General features: G+C 38.3%; 1 protein-coding gene across 1 annotated transcript in view; it reads right to left on the reverse strand.

The window, feature by feature from the left end:
* Positions 1 to 21,305, reverse strand: part of CarT (Carcinine transporter) — a 23,837-nt gene extending 2,532 nt beyond the window's left edge. The window contains exons 1-11 of the mRNA XM_019047720.2: positions 20,948 to 21,305; positions 18,746 to 18,973; positions 10,163 to 10,336; positions 7,364 to 7,467; positions 6,821 to 6,975; positions 6,249 to 6,417; positions 5,409 to 5,535; positions 3,841 to 3,962; positions 3,429 to 3,643; positions 2,623 to 2,804; positions 1,143 to 1,321 (exon numbers count right to left, since the gene is read on the reverse strand). Of these exons, the coding sequence (XP_018903265.2) occupies positions 1,143 to 1,321; positions 2,623 to 2,804; positions 3,429 to 3,643; positions 3,841 to 3,962; positions 5,409 to 5,535; positions 6,249 to 6,417; positions 6,821 to 6,975; positions 7,364 to 7,467; positions 10,163 to 10,336; positions 18,746 to 18,973; positions 20,948 to 21,004 (1,712 nt within the window). The 5' untranslated portion in view covers positions 21,005 to 21,305. The remainder of the gene's footprint in view (positions 1 to 1,142; positions 1,322 to 2,622; positions 2,805 to 3,428; positions 3,644 to 3,840; positions 3,963 to 5,408; positions 5,536 to 6,248; positions 6,418 to 6,820; positions 6,976 to 7,363; positions 7,468 to 10,162; positions 10,337 to 18,745; positions 18,974 to 20,947) is intronic.
* Positions 21,306 to 27,668: the final 6,363 nt, after the last annotated feature.

A 27,668-nucleotide genomic window follows, 5' to 3' on the forward strand; every position in this document is an offset into this window, starting at 1 on the left:
GAATCTGTTTTCAATTTCTAGACGGATAACGTCTTCTGAAATCCCACCATCCTGTGCCAAAACCCCGGGTATAGGGTTTTGGACAAGAAACTCAGAGCACCGTTTCTAACCGCAATGCTTGTTTTTCCCATGCAGGCAGAAACCCAGGCTCTGCGTCGTAGCAATATGGTTTTATAGGCGGTTGAGTTTACTCAGTGACCCTTCCCCAACTTTTCAGTGGATTCTACTGCTCGTATCTATTACAATCGTAAGGTTGGCAGGGAGGAGGAAATCAAAATAAGTTTAATTGTAATGGATAACACTAAGTACTAAAACATTCAATGCGACTGTATGTGGGAAAAGGAATCTCAATACTAAGAAGCATAAAGATGAGATGGTAATACTGTTGCTTTGAAGAATATTTACCTTAATTTTTTTTTTTTTTTTTTTTTTTTTTTTTTTACGAAAACGACGAAAATTTACAATCTCAACTGGAGTTGAAATGTTTTAATGTTTGCAATCTTGAATAGTTTGATACCAGGAAAAGTGTGTAAAAGTTTTCATTTGCAATGGTCGGGGCTTAAAGTTGTCGGACTGTATGAACTCCATTGGCTTGAAAATTAACTAAACCACTCACAATTTGACTCGCATCAAGTAGAAAGGAACTAAGCCACATCGATCATTGATAAATTTCATTAGACGTTTTACTTTTTATAGGAGAACGGTTGCGCAGATTCTTTTGAAAATTTCAAGGGATGCCCATGATGAAGTGAAGCAAATGTGCTGAAATTTTCCAAATAATCTTCACAACCATTTTCCTGTAGAAGAGTAAATTGTTCGATAAAACTTGGCAATTGCTAATGTGACATGGTTCCTTTCTGCTTAACTCAGTCCAATTCATTCTTTGATATACTAGGGAGTAGGCACCGTTAATCTATTCTCTAGAATTATTTGTCTCTGTTCACAAAGATCTTTTCTCCCATGTACAGTCATAAATTCATACAAATTACATCTAAAATTATCACAAAAACGGCTTACTAGTAGTCTACTAAAGCTCTCTGGCTACAGTGTGCGACAAACAGAGGAAGGTGTTTCAGGAATCAATGAGTTCGTCCTCAGAGATCTACAGGAGTGTCTGTTCGAAAAATCTGAAAACCGCATACTTTTTGGGCACACAAGTCATGCATTCGGCCCATGTCCAGTCTTTTCCAAACTCCTCGCCCTCCTCAATCGTCTGCGGTAGACGGTGATGTAGAGTTTCCGGCAATCGCAAAGCTGTGAGTCCACCCAAAACCGAAACCACTCCCATGATGATGAGAGGCATTTTTAAGTTCTCTTGACCCTGCATAACAGAGTGTCACAAAAAAAATTTTATGTTTTATTGAAAAATTTTCATTAAAGTAAATAGCCTTGTGCAGCTTTAATTAATTATTCATCTCTTTCTCTGGAATTTTCACAAAAAACCTATCCTATTTCTATCCGGCATTAACAATCAACCATTAACTGGAAATTACACCACTAATTTTGGGGTCATAATATTTCCGATGGTGAACCTATCATGAGGTGACTACTGAATGCTTTAAGCAGAGTTCTTTTTAGGGGATGAGAGGATCGAAACCATGCTCTGCTACCAGCGAGGGTGTGATAACGGTATCATACTCAGAACTGAGAGTAATGAGTAGAAGGCAAATTTTATCGGACTCATCAATTTTGGTTCTGATTTCTTCTAGTTCCCTATTTATTTCATCAAATTTCATGAGGTAGTCCTCTAATGTGTCGGAGGATTGACGTTTCAACGTTAGTAATTTGTGCCAGAGAGTCAATTTTGAAAATGCGCCGTTCCTGACAAAGACAGCTTTTAACGCTTCTAACATTTTCTTAGCTGTTTTGGAGTCCTTGATTATGTCCAAGTGTTTGTCTTTGATGCCCTGTATGATGATAGCTTTGGCCTTAGCATCTTATATCGAAATCTTTCTTACTTTTAGCGACAGCGTCTGCTTCTGGGTTGTTGTCTACTACATCGAGAAATTGTTCTCTTTCCAAGATTGAGCGTATTCTAAATTGCCAATTGTTGAAATTGGTGCCGGAGAACACTGGCACGTTGATTAATTTCACGTTATCATTCATAATTATTGATTGCAATAATTCATAAGATGTGCTTTTTGGAGGAAAAGTCCTGGCAGAACTACGTTCAGGTTAGACTTCATACACCGGCATAAAATTGCACATTTTAACTCGTAAACTCGCGAACACTATTATTTGGAATGCAAAACTGGGCCCCATAACCTTTTAGAGGATGAGGTTTTCGGTAGAGAACTAGAGAGACGATAACTTCGGAGACATTAGGAATACTTTATTCTTGTATCAGATACACGAGACAACGAGAACAGGCTACTTGCTTGAAGCAGTTGAAAGAAGTAGGAAGGAGATAAAAGAGATGGAGACTCTAATAGTGAGAGAAGTGAATGGCCGACAGATGGTGCTCTAATATATGTGTGACAGTTCTGAATTGCCCCGCATTGGAATTTTCCTCTTAAAATAATTAGATGTAGTCTATTTCTATGTTTACATAATTTTTTGGGTGTCTGCAACCAACAAAATTTGAACCTTATCTAAAATCTTTCCAAACTTACAAGCACCTACCAAGTAGTTGATGAATGGTATAATAATCAGTCCAAGACCAGCAATGTATGCTGAAGCACCAATCCCTAGGCCACGAATTGATGTAGGATACAACTCTCCGGCAAATGGGTAAATGATCAAAAAAGATGCTGAAATCGTGAATTTTGAGAAGAGGAACATAATTAATATTGACTCCGCATCACCTGGAACAAAGACGTTTGTTTTCATGATACTAGTTTTCAGTGAGAAAACCGCACTCATTCAAATTCACCGGAGTATAATGGATACAGAATTCCCGGGAGAAATGCAAAGAATTACATCTGTCTAAAAGTTTGAAATTCTAATCTGCCTTTCAGAGTAAGAGATAATTCTAACCAGTCTTTCTTTAATGTAAGCAAAGTTTTTATTGCTTAACCTGAGAGTTTTTAAAGATCCGATTGCACAGTATTTTTTATTATTTTTATCTGGTATGGGAAATAGTATAAAAATAGATTTAAAAGTGAGAGAGCACCCCGTCGAAAGATGTCATCTGGCAGCATCTCCCATTTAAACACTTGTATTTTAGCGGATTAAACCATTTTGTCATATCTTCTCCAACAATTGTTCAATTTATGAACCAAGGGTAATCTCGTGTTCAGCTTTCTCAGTAGTTTCCATTCAAACGCAAAATTTATCAAATTTCAGACACCTGCAAATTCTCCATTCGATTAATGGGGTTGCATTAGCTCAACGATTTATACACTTCTGAACTAAATTTATTTGTATGAAAGTAGGGTGGAAATTACAGAGTCAAGAAACTGAATTGTCAGATCATATATGAGACTTACTTTCTGGCAGCAAAACAGTGCCTATACAGCTAAAACCGCTGAGAACCATGCTCATGGCAAGTGGCCACCTTCGACCCCATCTGTCCATTATGATCCAGCAGACAATATAACTGGGGATCTCCACAAAACAAGAGAGCAGAAAGCTGATGTATTGGTTATGCCCCACAGCTGGTCCATAATAACTCAGTCCCACGTAAACAGTTTCTGCTGCAAACCTTCAAAAAAGGAAAATAGTCCGTATAATGAAAACTTATTTTATCGGCTCCTCCAATTGGATTTTGAAATTTACCTTGTATAAAACTGATTTTTAGATTAACGATAATCAAAACAAATGGAAAAATAAATAAACATGAAAGATACCCACTGTCATCTCTAACATTCGTAGAATCGTCACATTTATTTGAGAACTTACCAATTGAGAGTTATGAGCAACGTTTTCAGCCGCATATTGGGTGTACGACACAATGATGATAGCCCAGGACCTGTCTGCAGTCTTCGCTCTTCGCTTCGCGTCCTCACCAGCATCATCCTTTGCTACCAACAATGAAAATGATAATAATCAAGTGAACAGCATGTAGTAAACATTTCTCTGTGTCCTGTATTCTCTCAGATATGCAACGCTAATCTTTTCGAAACTTTCCAGTTTTAAGCTATTTTTCTACTTACAAGGGGAGGCTACCGATTGTCCACCTCAGATCGGGTTCAAATTTGGCAGAGAGGTAGAATAGGTTAATATAAGAACCCGTATTTTTTTTTAGGTGCCAATGCCCAGCCGTTTTTGAGTTATGAATTTTTGAAGTTGCCGTTTCTTCGTGTCAGCGACGCGCTCAAGTTGAGCCTACTGTGCGCGCACCTTTTAATGCGATCCGAATGACATTATGCTCATGAGAGACAGTTGTCCAGGCGGTAGCGCGCTCGCCTATTGTGCTGCAGGTTCGGAGTTCGATACTTGTTCCGTGTGTTCAATTTTTAAAATTGATTAGTTTGTTTTTTAATCGCTTCATCACAAGAAATTGTAAGTCACCTTGTAGACGTTATGATTCTAATTATTTTTTACGTATATTTTATTTTTTATTTTTTTTAATGAGTGTTTGACAATAAAGGAAAATAACATAATTAGCATCACAACGTCTACAAGGTGACTTACAATTTCTTGTGATGAAGCGATTAAAAAACATAATAATCAATTTTAAAAATTAAATTCGCGGAATAAGTATCGAACTCCGAACCTGCAGCATCATAGACGAGCCCGCTACCGCTTGGACAATTGTCTCACATGAACGGCACGACATTCGGATCGCATTAAAAGGTGCGCGCACAGTAGGCTCAAATTGAGCGCGTCGCTGACACGAAAAAACGGCAACTTCAAAAATTCATAACTCAAAAACGGCTGGGCATTGGCACCTAAAAAAAAATACGGGTTCTTATATTAACCTATTCTACCTCTCTGCCAAATTTGAACCCGATCTGAGGTGGACAATCGGTAGCCTCCCCTTGTTAGTTATTTAGTCTCAATGCAATTTCTATTACATTTTCTCTAAGCTAGTTTGTTCGAAATGTGCCTTTAATTTTAAGTGTATGCTTCCACAATTTTAGCCTCTTGTTTATCTTGAAGGCAAGTAACATTTTCAAATAACCAAATTTTAAGTTTAAAAATTCCTTAAAATCCTGCAGCTTTCAAAAGTTGTAACTTGCTTCTGCCAAGGGTAAAATTGAGCTCGTGAGGTCAATTTTTTGCTAAGATGGTTCAAAATTGCCAACGTTTTAATTTTTTCTAACATGCCGTTTATCTTTCTTATTTTTTAGAGGCTCCAATTTTGCGCTGACGAATTTGGGCCTTGTTGAATCGTTTCTCATTATATATTCATACATGTGTTTGCACTTGAACAAAAATGAAAGAGGGGGAGAAAGTCAAGGGTTGTAATGTTCCTAATAGATATGGCCAATTTATGGAACGTATTTCGTCTGTTACTTACTTACTTTTAACTTTAATTTAAAAGCTTCCGGCATCTCTTTCTTATTCACCCTTGCTAGTGTCTCTAATATTTTTGAGGCCTCCTCAAGTCTTCCTTTGGCCAATAGCCATCTTGGTGATTCTGGCAGCACCCTGAAAGAATAACGATGTAACATGGAATTATTTAGAATGTAAAAAATAGATTGTAAAAGAATCACTGAAAAAATAATTTTGTATTTTTTGGTTTATTTTATGTATTTTTATTTTTCAAAAATTTTTTGAATAAAATAAAATTAAACATTGATCAAAGGAAACTGCAAATGGGATTTTGCAAAATTTGGGAATGACTTCATAAATATGGACGTATTTCTGTTAAACGGAACTAAGCGCCAAATTAAGCTCCTATTGAGGATTAGCGCCCGGATAGCGCATTCTGTCAAACGGAACCAAGCGCCATGGAAAAGCATTGCAAGTATAGGATGGAACGAGCATCGCGTTCGGCAGCACCCGCCAATCCAAGCCCCTCTCTCCCTTCCGCCCCCTATGGCGCTTAGTTCTGTTTGATAGAAATATGTCCATATCGTGTGAAATGAGGATGGTTGCTCGGTGTGTAATAAGATGGTATTTCATCAGCGTAGACGCTTCAGCCTTTTTATCTGTTCTATTTTTTTGTTTGTCAAAAAAAATGAATCAGTCATCTATTATAATTTTTCAGTATTCGTCATTTCAGGGACTGTACAGTTTTTGTAAATACTTGACCTGAAACTTATGAATATTAATGACTTTGATTTTGTACAATTTTGTTTATAAAATTTTGTTTTTGACGTCGTAAAACAATGATTTATCTCATTAAAAGCAAAACTCACCACCAGTAAAGAAAGTATAAGAAGAATGGAAGAGATGTTGCATATGCAAGCTGTACCCAGTCACGAATGAAGTATGCAACACCTGCTAAAAGCGTCAGTCCAAGAGTGTAAAATGAGCATGTCAAAACCGTGACAAAGGAACGGTAGTTAGGACCAACCAACTCTAATGCTGAAATCACAATGAAGATTAGACAGCCTGTTTTAGAATCATTTTCTTTCTAATTAAAGATCCATTCACTAATTCATGGAATTGCGAAACACAGATGCACAAATCTGGGTTCAAAAAAAAAAAATCCTGTTACCACAAGGCCCGAATGCCTGCTGAACTTGGTTACTCAATCTTAGAAATGATTTATGATCTAATTAGAAAACTGGAAGCGCTTTTCCTCAGACCAGGATTATTTTTCGTCAAAGCATTCTTTGCTTAAATTATGATGTATAATCAGATATTTTTTTTTATCAAAATTTTTTCGGAAAAGATTGGGCGCTGTAATCGAAATTATGAAATCAAATAAAATCCAAGGCTGTTGATAACTTTGGACCTAACAAGAAAAAAAAAGCTTTGCACTTACAAATAATGAAAGGTATCTGATAGACTGCAGGTATGGTGAGTCCAACAATAACTCGATAAGCCGCCCACTGCCAAAAATTGACGGCCGTTGCTGTCAAAACACTTCCCAATAGTAGTGTTGCCAGGCATAAGAAGAAAGATAATTTTCTACCTAATCTGAAACCAAGTGTATCATGTTCTTTAAATGAAGGTGATCTTTGTAGAGTAAATATAAGAAAATAATGAGAGACTATAATATAAAAAAACCCTATCCTAAAGTTGACAAGGTGCACATATATTTTGAAAGAAAAAAGTTGTTCGAGAAAGGTTTTTTACTTTCTGCGGAATAAGGGATCTCAGGCTTTCAAGGTCTATGAAATCATACTCACCGTTAATTCAAACTAGTAAACAGAATTCATAAGGTTTGGAAACATCGTTTTAACCAATTTAAAACAATGAGATTAGCATTTCTGGAACTTTATTTCCGCTTCAAGCAAAGAGAGAAACCAAAATATTTAATAAGCTCGCTTAATTGTGCTAGTCGAGTTTTTAAGTCAATGCTTACCTATCATTAACTACACCAAATAAATAAACTCCAACTGGTCCTCCAATATTGAGCGCAACCAATCCATAGGTGGGATATATATCATGATCACATACTAAATCAAACTGCAACATAATTTGAATACAATTTAAGTGGCACACATACCAAAGAAACATTTAATGTACACGACGGTCTGTAGAATTAGGGAAAGTCAGGGAATTTCCGATGACCGGAAGAAGTCATGGAAAGTCAAGGAATTCGTGAAAAAGTTATGGAATTTATGACACATCTACTAATCACTAAACAATAAAAACACACTAAAATACAAAAAAACAATGGGTATACAAGGCTAGAGGAGACATAAAACAACCAGCCTCTTCTAGCCTTCCTCTAGCTTTGTGTACCCTTTGTTTTTTGTATTTTAGTGTGTTTTTATTGTTGTCTGCATTCGGGCTATTGTGTCTCCCGCTCTCTTATCACTAATCACTAAAACATATCAATCTATATCTTTAACTAATAATCAGTGCGTTTGCACTAATTTTTACAAAATATCAATATCTTTGTCATAAATTTTCGTAATAATCAGTTCGTTGAGTAAAATCGATTTTTTTTATTCATGTAGCCGAACTTCTTTCTTCTGTTTTTTAACTCCATTAGTTCGGTTAAACGAGTTTAAAGTTGGGTTTGACAAATTGGATGGTTGGTATGATATGAAACACTATTTTCTTTTTTAATTCGTAAATATGCAATTTTATCTTCTTGGAAGTTAAAATATTTGCAGGACGTGTTTCGCCTCATTTAACTTTTTTACTCATACGTTAAAGTCTCTGAGTCAGTCGGAAAGAGACTCTCCTTCATTTTGAGGAAACGCAATTTTACCTTCTTTACATGTATCACGCGTTTCGTCCCATTCAACTTTTTCTATTCCAGCGTTAAAGTCTACCAGTAAACCGAAAAGAGATTCTCCTTCATTTTGTGGATACGCAATTTTACCTACCTGGATGTATTACGCTTTTCGCCCCATTCAATTTTTCTACCCTTGCGTTAAAGTCTCCGAGTAAGCCGAAAAGAGATTCTCCTTCATTTTGTGAGTACGCAATTTTACCTACTTGGATGCATCACGCGTTTCGCCCCATGTAACTTTTCTACCCCTGCGTTAAAGTCTCCGAGTAAGCCGAAAAGAGATTCTCCTTCATTTTGTGGATACTCAATTTTACCTGCTTGAATGTATCTCGCGATTCGCCTCATTCAACTTTTCCACTTTTGCATTAAAGTCTTCGAGTAAGCCGAAAGGAGAATGTCCTTCATTTTGTATATTCATGCAATTGTGCTCAATTGTAAAGTCTAAATAGTTGCATATTGCCCGATCATTTTTTCTATTCTGCGTTAAAAACTCTTGAGTCATTGCAAAAGAGACCAGGCTTCTTTTGGATTACATTTTGCAATAAGGAACCATTATTTCTGGTTCTCCCTTAAAATCACAAATCTGCATTGGGAAACCAATGGTATGTATGCTGTTTCCCAAATAGACCAGAGATAGTTGTTCTTTATTGCAAAATGCAATCCTTTTCATTGTTGCGGCTACGCGAGAAAGTTTTGGTGCTTTTATATAATTGGTCAGTTGCGCTTCATCCGAGTTTCACGTTGTATGAACAGTACAGATATGTGTTTCTCTGACTGATAAAAGCAAGGTATAAGAAACGGTGTCTCTACCGTGGTGGATGACGCCATAAACCGATTTCTTTAAAGCGCGATATCTCGGTCAACATTAAACGAAGAAAGTTGCGATTTGGGCAGATCTCATTATTTTTAGCGAATCCACAAGTATCAAGCATCGGAACACGATTCTGTGACCAGCGCAACTGACCTATTGTTACCTACCGGATCTGTGAAAAGGGACCTCCTTCGTCTTCCGGAAGAAAATTTTCGAACTTCCCGCGAAAAACGATTTCGGAAAGCGCCTGCAAAACTCCAGGGATACTTCAAGCATTGCGCAATCGCTACTCGATCTCTTGTCTCACTCGCGTAGGCTCCGAGTGCTTTCTGTATTCCTGTCTATTTTGTTCAATCTCCGTATCGATGGCCAAAGTGCGAAACCACGTATCTCCGTTTGCGACGTTGCAGACTTCCTGCCATACTTTATTTTTTCCTCGGAAAACTTGTCATCGTGATTTCCTGAAAATTTCCTTGATTTTTCTTCTCTGTCCGCAAAATATTCTACGTACATTTTTAGCTGTGTAATAGACTTTTTTCTCCTCGAAAAAGTAAAGTAGGAGCGGGAATTTTGAGACACCACAATGGAGATGCGTGGTTTTACACTTTGGCCATTACTTTCGGCACTTTCCATCGTGATTTCCTGGAAACTTCCTTGATTTTCCTTCTCAGTCAGTAGTTAATTCCGTACAAAATTCAAGCTGTAAAGTCGGCTTGTCTCTTTTCGAAATCATGGAAAAGAGCGGATATTTTGAAACACCGCAATGGAGATACGTGGTTTCGCACTTTACAGGGTTGCCACAGTCAGGGAATATCGGGAAATCCGGGAATTGTCAGGGAATTTTTTAAAGTCAGGGAAAATGACGAAAATGTCAGGGAAAAATCCTTAAGTCACCTTCATTCGCTTTCTAGAAGAGGTTTGACGTTTCGAAAAACACATTTGCTTGAAAACTATTTCTAATTATGTCCTTTTTACCATCCTCAATTGTCAGGGAATTTCACCAAAATGTGTCAGGGAAATGTCAGGGAATTTCATTTTCTAAGTTCTGTGGCAACCCTGACTTCAGCCATCGATATTTCTTAGTATCAAGGGGGCAGGTCACTCACGCTTATTACTATGGAGGAAATGACTTCCGTTCTGTTGTACTCCCATCCATCAAGACACGGCTCCGTCGGCCAGCTCGCGTTGGGAGCCAGGTCTTCAACATCTTGGTCCAGTAACAGGTCCGTCCAGTTCACCGCGTAACGTGCACAACTGGCCGCCGTGCCATTTGCATCGATCTGAAATTCATAATCAATTTGCTCAGATCGTAAGGCCGTGGGGTTCATGACCGAATCATGAACAAAAATTATGACATCTCTGCATCAGGCAGTTCACAAATGAGGAGCTTGGACGAGGCGCATAAGTGCAATTTTTGAAAAAAAATTGAGATTTTCATTAACTTAACTAAAACTAGCTTTAAAGTATATTGAATTATGAGTTCATAGATAATTTGACTGTTGACTCCAGAGTAAGATGATAGCATCAGGCTGGTCGAAGATTGCAATAATGCAATCGCAAAATATTTAATTTATTCTCTGTTTTTGGACTATGAACTATTTTTCCCCCTTATTTAAAAAAAAAAAAAAAAAACAAAAAAAAAAAAAAAAAAACTTGTAGCCCGTTTTGAGTTACTTTCCCTCTTTGTGGAGCTCGAAGGACAGGGCGCATACACGCAGTCTTTGAAAAATTCAGATATTCATGAACTCAACTAAAACTAGCTTTAAAGTATATTCTATGAAAAATTCACAACCAAAATCCTAACTTCAAAGATTCGAAAAGTGAGTTTGAACTTTCTTTCTGCCACAAGGCTCCATGTAATTTTGAAACTTTAAACACGTATTTCTTAAAATAGCAAAAACTGCACTTATGCGCCTTGCCCTCCAATTCCCTCACATAGGCGGCTTAAGGGTTTGAATTTATGTCTTAATACTACTTTTCCATATTCCCCCAATTCAAATTTCGGACAGTTTGGTAAAAACAATTTATTTTCAAAGGAGCAACTAAAAAGCAAATCATTCAACAGTACCTTTCCCCTTCCCCTCCCTTATCGAACTTCGTTCATCAATCGGACTACATTTTGCAATTAGAAACTAAAATTTTTGACACATTTCAGGAAAAACATACGTGCCGTTAGTTTTCCACGTAGAGAGGTGTTTTTATGTCCGAGCCAGAAATTTTAGTTCCTTGTTACAAAATGTAGTCAAATTCACTTTACCGCACAACGATCGTGAAATTGCGAAAATTTGTGCCTATTTCGGTTTGCGGGATCGCAGATGTCCCGTCCAACTTCATTTTCTAAATAAAGTTTTCAACTGCTACACGTCATTTCTTGAACATTTTGGTGATTTTTCCCATTTGAAGACTCTGTAAGAATTTCAGATTATAATGTTGATTTGTTCGCCTTTTAAAAAATAAAATAGGAGCTGGAATTTTGAAACTTCGCAATAGAGGTCCAAATTATTCAGTTCCACAGGCGGTAAGTTCGGTTTCACAAAACGAATACCTAGTTGGAAAGATATAAACCGAACGTACGGTTCAATAATCGAACTTTTCTTTTCAGCGAAAGATTTTTCTCTTTCACACAAAATTCGACTGAAAGTCAGCAGTGATAATGTTTGAGGTTCCCTGGGAATGTTTGACACTCCTTGCAATATTTACGCTTTCGGTCAGATCGAAGCGCCACGATTATATTCCCTTTAAGGTGATTCGACGGTTGCCATTTTGGGCGCTTCTGGGTACCAGATGCGCCCTTTCCAGCCGTTCGACTCCCCCGATGTAACATGTACTATACTACATACCGTTTTGCCTTATGGGTAACTAGCAACCAACCCGTGCTTCGCACGGTGATAAACCGTCATTAATGAAATTACACCATGTTATAACAATAACTTTTGTATTAATATATTTTACTATACCTCTTATGCCCATATTTATATTTTTAATATAATTATTCAGAGGCTACAAAATTTTTTTACATATGGGGGCTGTTGTTGTACCCATCAGCGAAACAAAAAACATGTTTGCGAGTATCAATTTTGTAAATATGGTAGTAATTTATAGACCCAGCAGTCTTGAAATTAAAAAATAAATAACTGTTGTAAGAAGATGTATTTATTAATTTCAATAAATAAAAAAGGCAAATTTTGAGATGTTTCTCTACACTAAAAACATTAAATGAAAAATCATACAAAAGAATAAACTTAAAAAATATAAAATCATGAAAGTGACAGACATTTTGAGATCTTGCGCTAGACCTAAAAAAGTAGTTCGGTTATTTATTTTAATTGAATAGCAACTTGAATTGACAATAAATTTTGAAAGAAGATATAACATGCTCTGAAATTTTGGAAATAGGAATTGGAATTTTGAATTTATCATCATTTAATAACAATTTAAATTTATAATCTGGAAAAATTAAATTATTCCGGAAAATAATTTCGGACTTTTAAATGTGAAGTACCAGTATTGTGATACCTTGCATTTCAAAAAAGAGGAGGTGAACGGCCATTTTAACAGATGCTGTCATAATGGTCTTCTCAGACTTGCCGAGCCTGGAATCGAAGACCAACTTCGCGACCTCTTCTCCAAACCTATTTTCATGACCAACATTTTGAGGTACAACAGTTGTATGGCTTTTGCATCTCTGTCTGCTTCCAAAGCTCATATAATTTTGAACCAAATCTTCTGCTATTGAATACGAAAAATCATGGAGAATTTAAGTTTTATGTTGATCAGCTTCTCGAAAGAAAAATAAAATTTCTAAGGAAGTCTGCAACGTCGCAAAAGAAGAAACGTCGTGTCTCATTTTGCCCAAAAATATGTATGTATAAAATTGAAGGCATTATGACTGGCATCTCTCAACTTATATTCGTATGTAACGATAAACAATGGGACGCGTTTGCTACGGCGCCTTGATACAACTATATAACCTCGACGGATGTCCGTATTGCGTTCAAAAAATTGAAGGCATTTTGACCCCCTGCTCATACTACCTGTAGTTGATTCGATCGACAAACGCGTTGGTCGGCGGTGACGGGGACTTGATGCATTTTCTTAAACTTGATGGATGTTCGTATCGCACCGACTGTAGTGCGAAACCACGTATCTCCATTGCGGTGTTTCAAAATTTCCCGTTCTTAATTCTTCTCTTCCATGAGAAACAATCCAAATTGACGACTATAAATTTTGAACCAAATCTTCTGCAATCGCATACGAAAAATCATGGAGAATTTAAGTTTTATGTTGATCAGCTTCTCGAAAGAAAAATAAAATTTCTAAGGAAGTCTGCAACGTCGCAAAAGGAGAAACGTCATCTCTCATTTTGCCCAAAAATATGTATGTATAAAATTGATGGCATCATGACTGGCCTCTCTCAACTTATATTCGTCTGTAACGATAAACAATGGGACGCGTTTGTCACGGCGCCTTGATACAACTATACAACCTCGACGGATGTCCGTATTGCGTTCAAAAAATTGAAGGCGTTTTGACCCCCTGCTCATACTACCTGTAGTTGATTCGATCGACAAACGCGTTGGTCGGCGGTGACGGGGACTTGATGCATTTTCTTAAACTTGATGGATGTCCGTATCGCACGACTGAAGTGCGAAACCACGTATCTCCGTTGCGGTGTTTCAAAATTTCCGTTCTTCAATCATCTCTTCCATGAGAAACAATCCAAATTTACGACTTCAAATTTTGAACCAAATCTTCTGCTATCGAATACGAAAAATCATGGAGAATTTAAGTTTTATGATGACCAGCTTCTCGATGGAAAAATAAAATTTCAATAATGTTTCCATCACAATACTGGCACTTCACATTTAAAAGTCCGAAATTATTTTCCGGATAATCATTTTCGATAATATTATCAGTGCTTTGCCGAAATGAATTGAGGTTATTTCCCTGTTCACCCCTACGTCGTACCTTATCTATCTCACTGAGATAGCCATCATGCCGCACTTTGCGTCGCGCGGATAAATTGCGAGAAACATTGCCACGCTTCGCCGGACGCCCACGTTTTCGACTCCGATCCATTCTCAATATTAAAACGAATACGCGCACTTTACTAAAAATTCGGGATTCTTCATACACGACAAATATTAACAAAATTCAAAAGACGACGCGCACTATACGAAAAAATCGGAATTCTTCATAAACGACGAATATCCATGACGACGAACGCCTCGGGCAGCCGAGTCATCAGGTGACCGAGAACGAACAACTTACAATCCTCTAATTACATCAACTTTCAAGAATGAACGCAGAACATTCTTAACACATATGAAAATATATCGTGAAATCACAGATTTCGTGATTTCGGCAACACTGCTCCGGTTCGGAATCTCCAAAATTAGACAGAAAAAACAGCTGATCGAGACGCAATAAAAGAAGGGAAACCACGACGACCAGACGACGACGATCGATCGCGGAACACCGCTCTAACACACGGGTCACCCTTTTTTAGCGTGTTTTCAACCCTTAGAATCAAAATTTCGAAAATCGGACGACGAATTGCACCCCTTCAGCACGAACCGCACATGCGTACAAAGTTTCAAGGAAATCCGCCTTCGGGAAGTCGCTGAAACATTGGGTACAAAATTGGGGCCTCTCCTTTATAGTTTTAGATGACGCCATTCTGGTACACCCGGGAAAATTTGATTTTTTTCTGCATCTGGTATTCGTAAAAGTTTTCGTGAAATGATTTGCTTTTAAGCATAACAATCTCGCACGGACGTATTACCTGGTTAAACTATTTTGGGGCTTCGTTATGCTTAAATGCCTCATATTCGAGGTTGTAGTTTCAGATTGATTCGAAAAAATCACGAACAGTCACGTGATCTCTTCATTTTAGTGACGTATTACTGTGCTATTTTGTGATTGGTTCATTTTCTCGGCGCAGCATCGTCAAGCGTCAGCTGTTTGCGCAGAGACAATGTTTGCGGCTCTGGGTTGAAGGTTTAAGGTTATGTCCAGAGACAAGAGACCCTCCACTAGTAACTTGGCCATGGTGGAAGCTTTTACTTTCGGGACTTCAGCATTCTACTGTTGACTTACCTACATGGTTGATGTTCAACAACGTGTTGGCAGTTTCGTTTTGCAAACAAGCCGAAAATGGCCGACGTTTGGGAAAGTTGTTTGGCTTATGACGTCATCCGAAGCTCATCATCGACCATGTAGGTAAGTCAACAGCCGAAAATAGGGTGATGACTGTTGCTCGCTCATAATTGTCCATAAGGAATTGTTGAAACCCCGAAAGTAAAAGCTTCCACCTGTCGCTAGGAGGCCAGTGGAGGGTCTCTTGTCTCTGGTTATGTCAGAGAGAATAGAAAGTTAGAGGCCCGACTCGATGCTAGGTAATTGAAACAGATGCGCTCGCAGCGCGCTCGCTGGCAACGTACGCAACTACTATTTTCTATTGTTTTCCAGAGACTAGCGGCGGGTATGTTGCTGCCGGACCACCTTCACGTAGGCAATTTGTTATACATCGTCCGTCCGCAATACTCTCGCTTGGCCGTATGAAAACGTTCCTCGCATGCGCAGTGTTAAAGAAGCGCCCTCCAACGCTTTGGCGTTGGAACTGCTTGTTTTGTTTCAGAGCGACGTGCGATATATAGCATCAGTTCGTTCCATAATTTCGGCTACTTGTCATTTTTTTCGAATTTTGAGATCGCACTTCTGTTGTCATGAGACTGAATAATTCATGTACCAAATTTGACAAAAAAATTCAATGTATTAAAGGCAGGGGGTTTTCAGTGGAAAAATATCGCATTCGAGTGCAGTTTCGATATCAGTATCGAATGCGATATTTTTCCTCTAAAAAAAACCATTGAATTTCTTGGTACATGAATTCTTCAGTCTTATGACAACAGAAGTGCGATCTCAAAATTCGAAAAAAGTGACAAGTAGCCAAAATTATGGAACGAATTGATGCGATATATTGCACGTCGCTCTGACACAAAAAATGGCAACCGTCGAATCACTTTAAGGGTCGCACGTGTGAGCCCGTTCGTTACCCTTTTTCACCCTTTTCACAGCAGGCGTGAAAACTATCCGGTCTCATTTACTTACATCACTCCGGTCGGGGATGAGTTGGAGGAACTGATAGTTTTTATATAAAACAATGGATGAGTCCAATCCAGTGCTAACCTGCCGTGCTAAGGAAGAACGCCGCACAGACCCTGAGGCATTGCCACATTTCCTTCAATAAAAACCGAATTTACCGGGAAAATTGCGAATTTTTACCCTAAAATTTTTCAGACTTTATCGCTAGCAATTTAAGTAATCTAAAATATCAGAAAATTTCAAGGAAAAATATGCATAACTTTCCTCAGAAATACATATTTTATCCGGTAAATTTGGCAACTCTTGAATGTCCATACGGCGTTCTTCCTTAGCACGACAGTATTAATGAGATTAATGTTGCCCTGTATTTGAGCTCACTTAAAGTGCTTCGCAGCCCCCAGCCGCCGCTGCGCCGCCTTGTCGGACTTCATGCCCGGTTAAAACGATACTTCACCATGGTTTGTAATGGCACAGAATTGAACTACGACTACCGTTAGATTTTCGATATGTCTCAACGGTTTCTTATGGAGTCGATTCGATGTATGGCAGAGAGGCGGCTAGGCACTCCCACGCTTTTCGATTTTTGTAACAGTTCCTAATGGTAGCTAGCGATTTGCTGTCACATGTATGGTGACCGTTTGTTGGATCGTGACTGTGGGGCAGCTTTCTGTGCCATGAAGCATGTCACGGGGTCAATCTACTGTTCCCAAGGGTGTCCAAATTGCCAAGAGACCTTTCCACGACGGCATGCACAAATTTAAACAGAAGAGCGATGAAAGTAAAAAGATTGACCGGAGATAGGGGTCCGCCTCCGCTTAGCTTCATTTCAACCCTGATAGGTCATTCTGGCCGCCCCACACATGTGGATCCCTCTCGCTCGAAAAAGAGGAAGAAGAAAGAAAAAAGAGAGGAACGGGGGGGAAAGGAAGGGCGCTTATATTTCCTACTTATGAAAAAAACACTAAGAAGTAGCCCGAATTGTATGTAACAAGGTGGAGAAATGGTGCTGGCCCTGGTAAAAATTGGCGATTTGGAGCTGCGTTTCAAAATACCATAGGAGTTCTTATAGCCGACTGAAGAGGGCGATAGAAAATCATATAGCTGGCTGTAGAAAGTGCGGAAAAAATCATACGGCCGGGCTACACGCAGCGATAAAAAATTATACAGCCGGGCTATAGTTCCTGTCGCCGAGCTTTACACTTTATCGCCTGGCTGTTGCTTTTTCGCCATCGGCTATTAAAGGCTATTAGAAATTGTGTAGACATTCTTGTGCTTTGTAAATCCTTAAGTTTGTACGGAATCACCTTAATATTTACAAAACGCACATTATATTTTCCTTTACCTACTACCAATTTTTTTTCATTAATTAAAATGAGAATAATCCATACAGAGTGTGCAAACATTTCAAAGTCATGAGTTGAAAAACGCTGACTCCGCGAGATTAAATATTAGAGCCTGACACAAAGCGGAGCGGTGGCGCACTGGCGCCTACAAACCTAACAGGGATACTTCACGCATTGCGCAATGCGTGAAGTATCCCTGTTAGGTTTGTAGGCGCCAATGCGCGTTCAGCGCTGGCTGCCCGCCCGCCACGCCACGGCGCCGCGGCGCTTGAAGCAACTATTTCACACCAGAGGTATTGCACAGTATCATACGAAATTGAAGGCGCTCCAACATATTAGGAATGGCAGGCATCCTTCAAAAGTATGGAGCTTTCCTCGCAAATTAAATCAAGATACTGCGGCCCAAAAAGAGAGCGGTAGTTCAAAAACTCACTAAGTCCTAGCATCCGTAATTAGTAACGTTTAGCATACACTTTATCGCCAGGCTGTTGTTTAGTCGCCATCGGCTATGAAAAGCTATAAGAAATTTTGTTTTCGGCTGTAGAAGCTATTGGAAATCTTACAGCCGGCTGTAGGTCTATGGTGTTTTGGAACACAGATTCTACTGCCAATTTTTACCAGGGGGATCCACACCATTTCGCGGGGAAACAAAGCCAAGAAATTTCAAAAATTAAAATTAGAGTCATAATTAAATTTTTGAACTCTAATGCACACCAGTTGACTCTTATTTTAATTTTTGGAATTTCTTGGCTTTGTTTCCTCACGAAATGGTGTGGACCCAACACCATTTCTCTACCTTGTCATATTTCCTACTTACCTATTTATGACGAAATTGACAACAACAAACTATATCCTCAAGTTTTTTAACTTCACCATTTTTATTTTTCTGTTCACCACCTCTTTTCCCTCGTTTTTGCCCGCAGGAAGTTTATAAAAAAACAATACGTAAATTTTACTTAAAATTTACGTAAAAAAATTCACTTAAAATTTTTCTTTAATTTTATGTAAAAAACCCCCAAAACGAGGGGGTTCCGGGGGTTAACGGTTTTCCTTATACGAATATTTCAAGAGTGTTTTTACGTAATTTTCATTAAGTTTTGAAGTAAATTTTAAGTTCTCTTAAAATTTACGAGTTTTTTACAAATTTTTTCAACAGCCACTGTTACCAGGGTGTTTTTTGATCTGCGCTGCACCATGGAGTTGCATCTCCGTGAAGAAGGAATAGGGTAACTTACTTACAGCTGGAATGGCGAGGTATTTGCGTTGTTCAGCCGTGAGATTGTGGTCGGGGCCCATGAGCTGTGGGACTTTACACCAGTGTGGTGGGACGTCGGCCATGAAGAGCTGGTTGAAAGCACCGAAGCCGCAGGGGATGCAAGCCGGCAGGCAGATGAACCACAGCAACAGTTTCTGGTATCGACCAAACTCACCGATCGCCGGGAGCAGGTCATCCAAATCCATCTGATCCTACGCACCCGAAATTTCAGATCATTTTCACGTGAGGTATAATTTTTTTTACCATGAAATGTCAATGTTCTTACATCATTTGATCAAAATCTGCCGATTTGAAACGAGCAATAAAATCAGCTCCACGCGTGGGAGAGGTAGGTAATATGCACTGGGGAAAAAAAAGGGGATGCAGCTTATTTCAGTTTTCCTGTCATATGTAAGGGAAAAAAAACAAAAAAAAAACAACAGTCTCGATTTTTCTACACTTGTAGTTTTTCATAATTAACTGCAGCCTCTTTGATCTTTATTCTCTCGCTTTGTTTGGTGATAACGAATTAGAAACGTACAATACCTACCTACTTCAATTATTTCAAAATACATTTCAATCAGAGGAGCTCCTTCAATTAGTTAATAGACAATATGCACAACACTAAAATAATTTAACTATCCCATTGACGTGTATAACTGCAATTTACTGTTAGGTATCTGTGATATCGACGGTGAAACTACCAAACCACGTATCTCGTTTGCGGTGTTTAAAAGTCTACGCTCACATTTTATTTTTTTGAAGTAGACCAAATCAATATCATTCCTTGAAATTTTCGCGGAATTTTCTCCGCACAAAGAGGAAAAATCACAGAAATTTTCAAGACTGGATGTTAAGTAGTTTTTCATTTAAAAAATAAAGTATGACAGGAAGTCTGCGACGTCGCAAACCGAGATACGTGGTTTGGTAGTTTCACCGTCGATATCTTTTGAAAGAACTGTGGTATTCCTGGCTCATCCGTAAAAGCACCTACCTCCATAAGATTACTATTGAAATATATGTGACACAATATTCATATTTTCCCCTAGTTTATGGGAATAAGGTGTGCCGAAATATCATTAAAAATGGTCGAAAACACTCGTTCCTCGACTTCGCCGAAGTCCCAAGCCCGAAGCCACTGTGGGCCTTGAGACAGCGCGCAATCGATTTTACGTCTCGAATTACGTAGGATTTGACTCTCATCTCAAAATTTTTTCCCCGTCCAAAATCGAGAAAAATGGACAGGAGTTACATGGACTAAATTAGGTTCAAAATCGAAAGTTCTCTGATCGAGCCGAAACCAAGCTAGTCTGCTTGGAAGTGACCCGCTGAGTCCGATTTTTTGGTCGGAAAAGCTCCACGAGTCCGCTGGACGGCGCTACCGACGAGTAATGCGCTTTTGCAAGACGGTCAAAAAAGCTCGTTTTTGACGGTTTCTCGGCTCAGGCAGGAGGCCTCGCCGACCTTCGGCACCATGCGCAATCGATTCAGCGCCTTCAATTACATAGGATCCGACTGTAATCTTGAAATTTTTTTCCCCGTCCAAAATCGAGAAAAATGGACAGGGGTTACATGGACTAAATTTTTAGGGTCAAAATCGAAAGTTCACCGATCGAGCCGAAACCAAGCTAGTCTGCTTGGAAATGACCCGCTGAGTCCGATTTTCTGGTCAGAAAAGCTCCACAAGTCCGCTGGAACGGGCTACCGACGAAAAACGCACTTTTGCAGCAGGGTCAGAAACACTCGTTTTTGACCGTTTCTCGGCTCAGGAGGCCTCGCCGAGCCTCGGAACCACGCGCAATTGATACAGCGCTTTCAACTACATAGAATCGGACTGCAATCTCAAAATTTTTTTCCCCGTCCAAAATCGAGAAAAATCGACTGGGATTATTGCATGGACTAGGTAAATTAGAGTCAAAATCAAAAGTTTTCCGATTGGGCTGAAATCAATCTAGCCCACTTGAAAACGACCGCTTAGTCCGATTTTCTTGTCCGAAAAGCTCCACGAGTCCGCTGCTTCGCGCCATCGGCGAAGGACGCACATTTCGTAAACTTTCACCAAACGGTCTAAAACGAGTGTTTTTGACCGTTTCTTGGCTAAGGATTTGACTTGTGTTTAAAAAAATTAAAAATCCCAATGCTTTCAAGATGGATTAGATAATGATGGAAAACAAGAATTTACTCACATTTTCGTGTACTTTTGCTTTGATGGGCGTCTGATTCGGGGATGGTTCCTGGCTCATAACAAAAAAAAATTGTAAACCGGCAAATTCGAACCGACGCGCTGAACGCCGAGTGAACCACTATCTGGCCCCGAGGCCCCGAAAACTCTCGATTTTCAAGTCACTTGGAAAATTCAAAATCCGATCGGCGAGCATTTTGCGGCGGGAACAGAGCCCTCCCGGACGACGTTGTCATGAAATCCAAATTGGCATCGCAGAAAAATCCTGAAATTTACGAAATTAACGAAATTAACGACTGGATCCATGCAAATTTTCACTCTTGGACACGGCAGGTGGCGGCGCGGAGCGACGGAGAGCTTCTGGATTGAGTTCAAGCTCCAAATGGTCGTATTCGAGAAGCCATAGATGCGTCGGAATGCGTTCTCCGCTGCCGTTTAAAGGAAAAACGCCACAAGAGCGTCCAGACGTTGCCGAATTTCCTTCGATACAAACCGAATTTACTAGGGAAATTATAAATATTTTCCTTCAAATTTTTCGGACAATTTTGTTCGCAATTTTATTTGAAATATCGAAAAAAATTCAAGGAAAAACAAGCGCAATTTCCCTCAAAAATGCGTGTTTTATCCGGGTGAATTTGGCAACTCTCGAGTGTTCGTACGGCATTTCTCTTTCGCACGGCAGAGAGGAAGAACACCGTATAAATTTTCCGGCGTTGCCAAAATTCCTTCGATGAAATACGAATTTTCAGGGAAACTCGTGAATGCATTTTCTTTTTATTTTTCGAAGAGTTTCCGCCGCGATTCGATCTGGAGTATCCGACGATTTCAAAGACAAATATTCATTTCTTTCCCTCAGAAATAAATATTTGATAGATACAAATTTGTCAACGTTGGAATGAACGTGCGGCGTTCTTCCTACGGGCGCCGGAGCGTCCTGTGAGGTTCGTGCGCGCCCATCGGTGGCGAGGCATGAATGGTCGATTTTCGATATTTCGCCGATTGAAACTGTGGGTAAAAATCGATTATTGAGGTGTTCGTTGCGAACATCCTGTCTATCGATTCTTTTCCATTGGTGGAAATGGCAGATCAATCGATATATCGCAAAGCACGCCACGCCACTGGGCTCACGTAGATAGCCGAAAACATCAAGGTGTATACAGGTATGGAAAACCGGGAATTGTCAGAGACCAAACTGTAATCTCGATTTCTGAAAAGTTTAATTGGCCACCTTCCCCCCCCCCCCCCCCCACACACATCCAAAAAAAACGAGTATATCATTCTCAAGATACCGAAGTCCCCCCCCTCAGATACCTTATTCAGATTGTCATTCTTCTTTTGCTGCATGCGCGGAATAGGGAATTATATGTAGGCAAGGCCGGATTATGGAGTGGCCACAAGGGCCGTGGCCCATGGCGGCAAATTTTGCAATTTTTTTTTAATGTAGGTATAAAAAAATCAGATTCAGAAAAAAAAAAATTATCAATGAGTCAAGGGGACAAAATCTCTCTTTCCTGAGAGTATAGTAAATTCTAATTTTGTCGTTAGTCGGTGATACAAGATACAGCATCTTTAATTAGTCGAGTTAAGAGAGGAACTAAACACGCAACTTGGCCTGGAGCTTAGCGCAGAGAGGAATGATGACGAGGACTTGAGATGAAAAGGACAAGCCCTCGGCGCGGCGGTTGGCATGTAACACATATTAGCGCCTACAAGACTGCATGAATACTTCACCTATTGCGCCAAACACAGTGCGGTCAGGAGCGGTTGGCGTAAAACGCATAGCGCCTACAAGACTGCAGGAATACTTCACGCACTGCGCCAAACACAGTGCGATCAGCGCGGCGCAGCGGCGGAAGTTCAAATTATTATAACACATTTATGTTTGTTCTTTCATAATGTTTTAGTTCATTTCTTATTAATGGAGGACCTTGTCCACACAGAGATACGTTTACGGAACTTAACTTTCGCGCAAAGTTCCGTGAAATTTTGCTGGTAGTGTTGACAGGGCTTTCGCAAAAAATGTATCCAACACGAGTAGGTAAACGCGTCTTATGCACCCCTCCCCCTTTGGCACGTTTAATTGATAGTTTTTATTGATGTTTCAAAACGAATGAGGAGGGGGCGGCAAGTAGGTAAATCCGGCCCTGCAGGTAGAACAGAAGAGGAGCTTGGAGGACAAGGTGCATTAGTGCAGTTTTTGCTATTTCAAGAAATATGTATGGATTAAAGTTTCCAAATTACACAGAGCCTTATGGCAGAAAGAATTTCAAACTCACTTTTTGATGCTTTAAAGTTAGATTTTAGTCATGAATTTTTCACAGAATATTCTTTCAAACTAGTTGAAGTTGAGTTCATGAATATCTCAACTTTTTCAAATACTGCACTTATGCACCTTGTCCTTCGAGCTCCTCAAAAGAGGAAAAGTAATCTAAAGCGGGCTTAGATTATTTAAAAAAAAAAAAAAAACTTTGCGATTGCATTACAATTTTTAACCAGCTTGAAGCTATCATCTTACTTAGGAGTCAAATCATTTATAAAGTCAATTCGGGGCGACTTCCTTTAATTTGAGAGAGGGAATTTCATGTTATTCTTTTTTCCCTATCCATTTAAGTAAACCCTTGGTAAAAATTTAAGTGTATCTCAATTCGTTCAAAAGTTACAGGGTTGTCTTAAGACTTTCAAGTCACCCTGTATAATGTGATGTAAGAAGGTGGAATGATAAGAAATGTGGTGGTTTCAGATAAATTGCTCAGTTTTATTCAGACATAATTTTTGACATCTGATCTGGATTAAGAGTAAATTGAAAAAATCATTTCTGAAAGAAAATAAAGGGCACTCCTCAGTTGACTTGAGGTATGTAACAATAATCTCCTTAATGGAGGAATCAGGCATAATTTTTGTCATGATGATGTAACTTGTGCAAAAGTTAAAAAAGAAAAACGAGAGAAAAAAAAAAGAAACTTCTTTTTAACAAGGGCCACGAGCACTTGTGGAATGGATTGTTCTAAACCTGAATTAAAGCAGTGAGAAAACTGAAATAAACAGTGCCTCATCATATGAATAAGTCAGGACCATATTCATAGTTTTTCCTTAAACAATTATTTTCCATTTGGTTTACATTGTGACTAAGCGAAGAAAAGTTCCAAGAGATCCATTACATATAACATCATGTGAAGGGAAATTTTTCCAATACCCAAGGAAAATTCAGCAGTATAACTTTGGAAATTGGTTCTTGAGAGGAATTAAAATGATTAACCACTTCAAAAAGTACAAAATAAAAAAGAAAATAAATTGCGAGTTTTGGAAATGTTAAGGTAAGTTGGCACCTACCTGAAAGTTAGTAAAAATCTTAAGATTTCCTAAGTATTATATGTTTTATATTCTTTACAGTGGCAAATGAATGTAATTCTTCGCAACGATCCATTTTCAAAATTCAGTGTTAGTTGAATTTCACTTGAGGTTGGTAAACATTATCCTTTTTATGATGATATTTTAAGGGTTTTCTTAAACCTCCCTTTATCACAATGTACACCAAAAGGGCCTCTTATGGAAAGGAACAATTAAGGAACTAAAATGAAGATGACCTTCAGTATTGGAACCTATCATGTCAAAAAAGTCAAATTTTACAAAAGAAAAAAACAAGTTCACTTAATGAACCAAGCATCAGGGTGATGCCAGGAAGATCATTTTATGTTTTTACGAGTGGGTGGAATAGGTCATGACTAATATAGAAAATTCAGCAAACTTCAGAAAGTCAGTTTTGGACATCAGGTTTCCACACAAAACAAGTGTAAAATGGTTTTTATTTTTAAAAAAGACCATTAAATATTCCTTCCTAGAAGTGTGCTTAGTGAGTCACAACCAGTTATGATAGTCCTGCTCGATTTGCATTGACATTAAAAGCGAATTCAGTTTTAAATATGCTGCGTCTTTTAATTAAACAATTTGAGGTGGTTTCTTCATTTGAAAAGCACATCCAATTTTTGGTGTTCTAGCATTTTCTTCACAAATACACTGGAGGTCTTGTGGAAGCAGAATTTTCTGATTTTTTGGACATGGTAGGTAGGTTTTAACATCAACTAAATTATATGTGGTAATTAAATTAAACAATAAAATATATAACATAATTATCGGGAAAAAATTACAATACAAATTCTTCAAAAAAGTGATGTTCTATAAAAATGCGAGTATCTACTTTCTTGATCAGGTTTCATTTGAATTTTGAAAGTTCATTTCCTATTCACCCTGGCAAATAGAAAAACTAATGGTGCAATTTTCCTTAGAAATAGACAGAAAATATTTGGATTACGTTTCAACCTGTTAGGAAACAATACCTACAGTCTCACTTGAATTTATGATAAATCTATGGTGCTGCTGAACTACTATCTTAAAGAGATGATATGAGACATCAATGTAAAACTCGGTGAGAGGGAGAGATATAATTACAATTTAGTTACTGACCATGGCACAGTTTGCATTCAAATTTTGACACTGCAATTACTATTATGACAAATATTCTCACTAAAAACTACATCATTTACTCAGATCACTCAAACGAGTTCAAATAAGACAAAATAAACACTTTTTCAATTATGAGTTCCATTCACTTTGCCTCATGAAACATAGTAAAAAAATAGTCTTCAACAACACAACTTAATTATGTAAATACTCAAATACCGACACTTTATGGTCAGACAATATAATTTTATTTTCCTAGAGGAGAGGCACTGACTGAGTAAATAAAGATAGCTGAGCGGTCACTAAGTGATGTATACGATTCTTAGGGAATTGAAAATTAGATTCACATTCGTAATTTCCAGAAATGTGCGCAGCATATTAAAATCATGATTTATCTTTTTTTTGGGCAATTTTCATGAGAAATCTTGTGTCAAGTGTGAAACAAATCTGTTAGATTTGAGTTTCAGCTAGCTTTTATTTATATTCTGGAGGTAATTGTCTCAATTATTAGTTATGATGCACCTGAGGAAAAGGAGACTTTGAATAAAAAAAATAATATTTGAGGTAACTATAAAGACACATTAGGGCGTTAATTCGAAATCATCTAAAAAGAATTGACCTTCCTAGAGCATTTCTAAGTAAGAGCTAAAAAACATGATTTCGAGAAAAACGCAGTTGTAGTTAAGAAACAATTTTACCCAGAGAATTTAGCTTTGTTACCATTGAAAACAGATTCTTGCTCATATAATGACCTCAATATTGAGTAGTGGACTTTAATAAACCTTTTTATTTAATACAATAAAAGTATAATCTTGCTGTCGTGCGAGCATTTTATACAAGTAACAGTCACCCAGCTAAGTTGAGATAGGGTCCTAGCACTGTTAACAGTTTTGACCTCCTACACTATAAACGCTTATAACAACGTTAAAATCGCTAATTATAGCTCAAGTTTTTAACTCCATGTTCTTGCATCAGAATCAAAGCCTGAAAATGAATATTTTTTAACCAATACATCGTTTTGTTGCTCTCCTTAAGTTCACTTTTCCTCAGGTGTATTGCATTTAATGACAGAAAATATTCCTGACGGAAATTTTCCCTTTGTGAATACATACTCAACGCCACGAAGTAGCTCTGTATGGAGCCAGCCAACAAGCATGCTGTGGACGAAGTAAAGAGGCCCTTGGGAAGTGAAAATGGCAGCAAAAGCATGATGAAATTCACTTACTTATTTGCTCGAACATTTCTTTATCATAGTTAATGAAATTTATATTCAGCCTCATCATAGCGATTATACTGACTATGAACTTTTCATAACTGTGGTACCTACTTAGTAATAAAAAAGAAAAAAAAAACTTGTAAAGTAGTTAAACAGTAGATATTTACCTATATTCTATCTTTACTGTCTCAATCAGCACCTTCATCGACATCACATTTTACTTTAATCACTAAATTAACATAGGAAACCTCACAAGCTTACCTAGTGGGCAAAATTAAAATAGCCAAAAATTCCCTCAAGTTCTCACCGAATAAGTTGACTTTCAGAGTGAGATGGAAGATCCATCACTGGCACGCTCAACAAGTTGACCAAATAACTTAGCATGAGCTCTAAAATTAAGGTTATACTGCTTGACACAGGAGCAGAATTTTTGAAAGAAAGGCAGCTTCTTACAGTGATTATGAAAACAAAGCGCTTCATGTAAACCAAACAAGTTATCGGCAAAAGTGTATGGAGCATTATGACATTGACACTAACGCTATCTGCTTGAATGCTAGAGGTGCTGTATTTACTATCACTGAAAGTTTAATGGTTATTGGAATGAGGTTGCGTTGACTTTCTACCCCTAATTGGCTTCTTGACATCTTAAGATTTTAAAATTAGAATTAATTAAGAACTTAAAAAGACTTTTGCCTATACGTAATATGGTTTGACACTAAAAAAGGCAGAGATCACACTCATTCAACACAGCCATACAGAAACATAAGCTTATAAAAAAGAGCCTTGGTTTTAAAGTAAAAGAAAAACTAGTAAAATTTTAATACCTAACAATGAGAGACTCAGTGTCTCAATTGTTTTTCTCTGGAAGGTTGGAGGGCCACCTCGTTATAACTGAGTAGAGTTTAGTAATAAACCTGTATTAAGAAGAGAGCAATTGTTTCTTAAAGTAATGTGTCCGCTGCTTTGAACAAACACGAAACTAAACGACTTTTCATGCGCCTTTAAGACAAGTTTCCTATGTACATAAGTATTGGAATGGGGAAATGTGGGA

Source organism: Bemisia tabaci, chromosome 5 (genome assembly GCF_918797505.1).
Source record: "Bemisia tabaci chromosome 5, PGI_BMITA_v3".
Classification (NCBI taxonomy): domain Eukaryota; kingdom Metazoa; phylum Arthropoda; class Insecta; order Hemiptera; family Aleyrodidae; genus Bemisia; species Bemisia tabaci.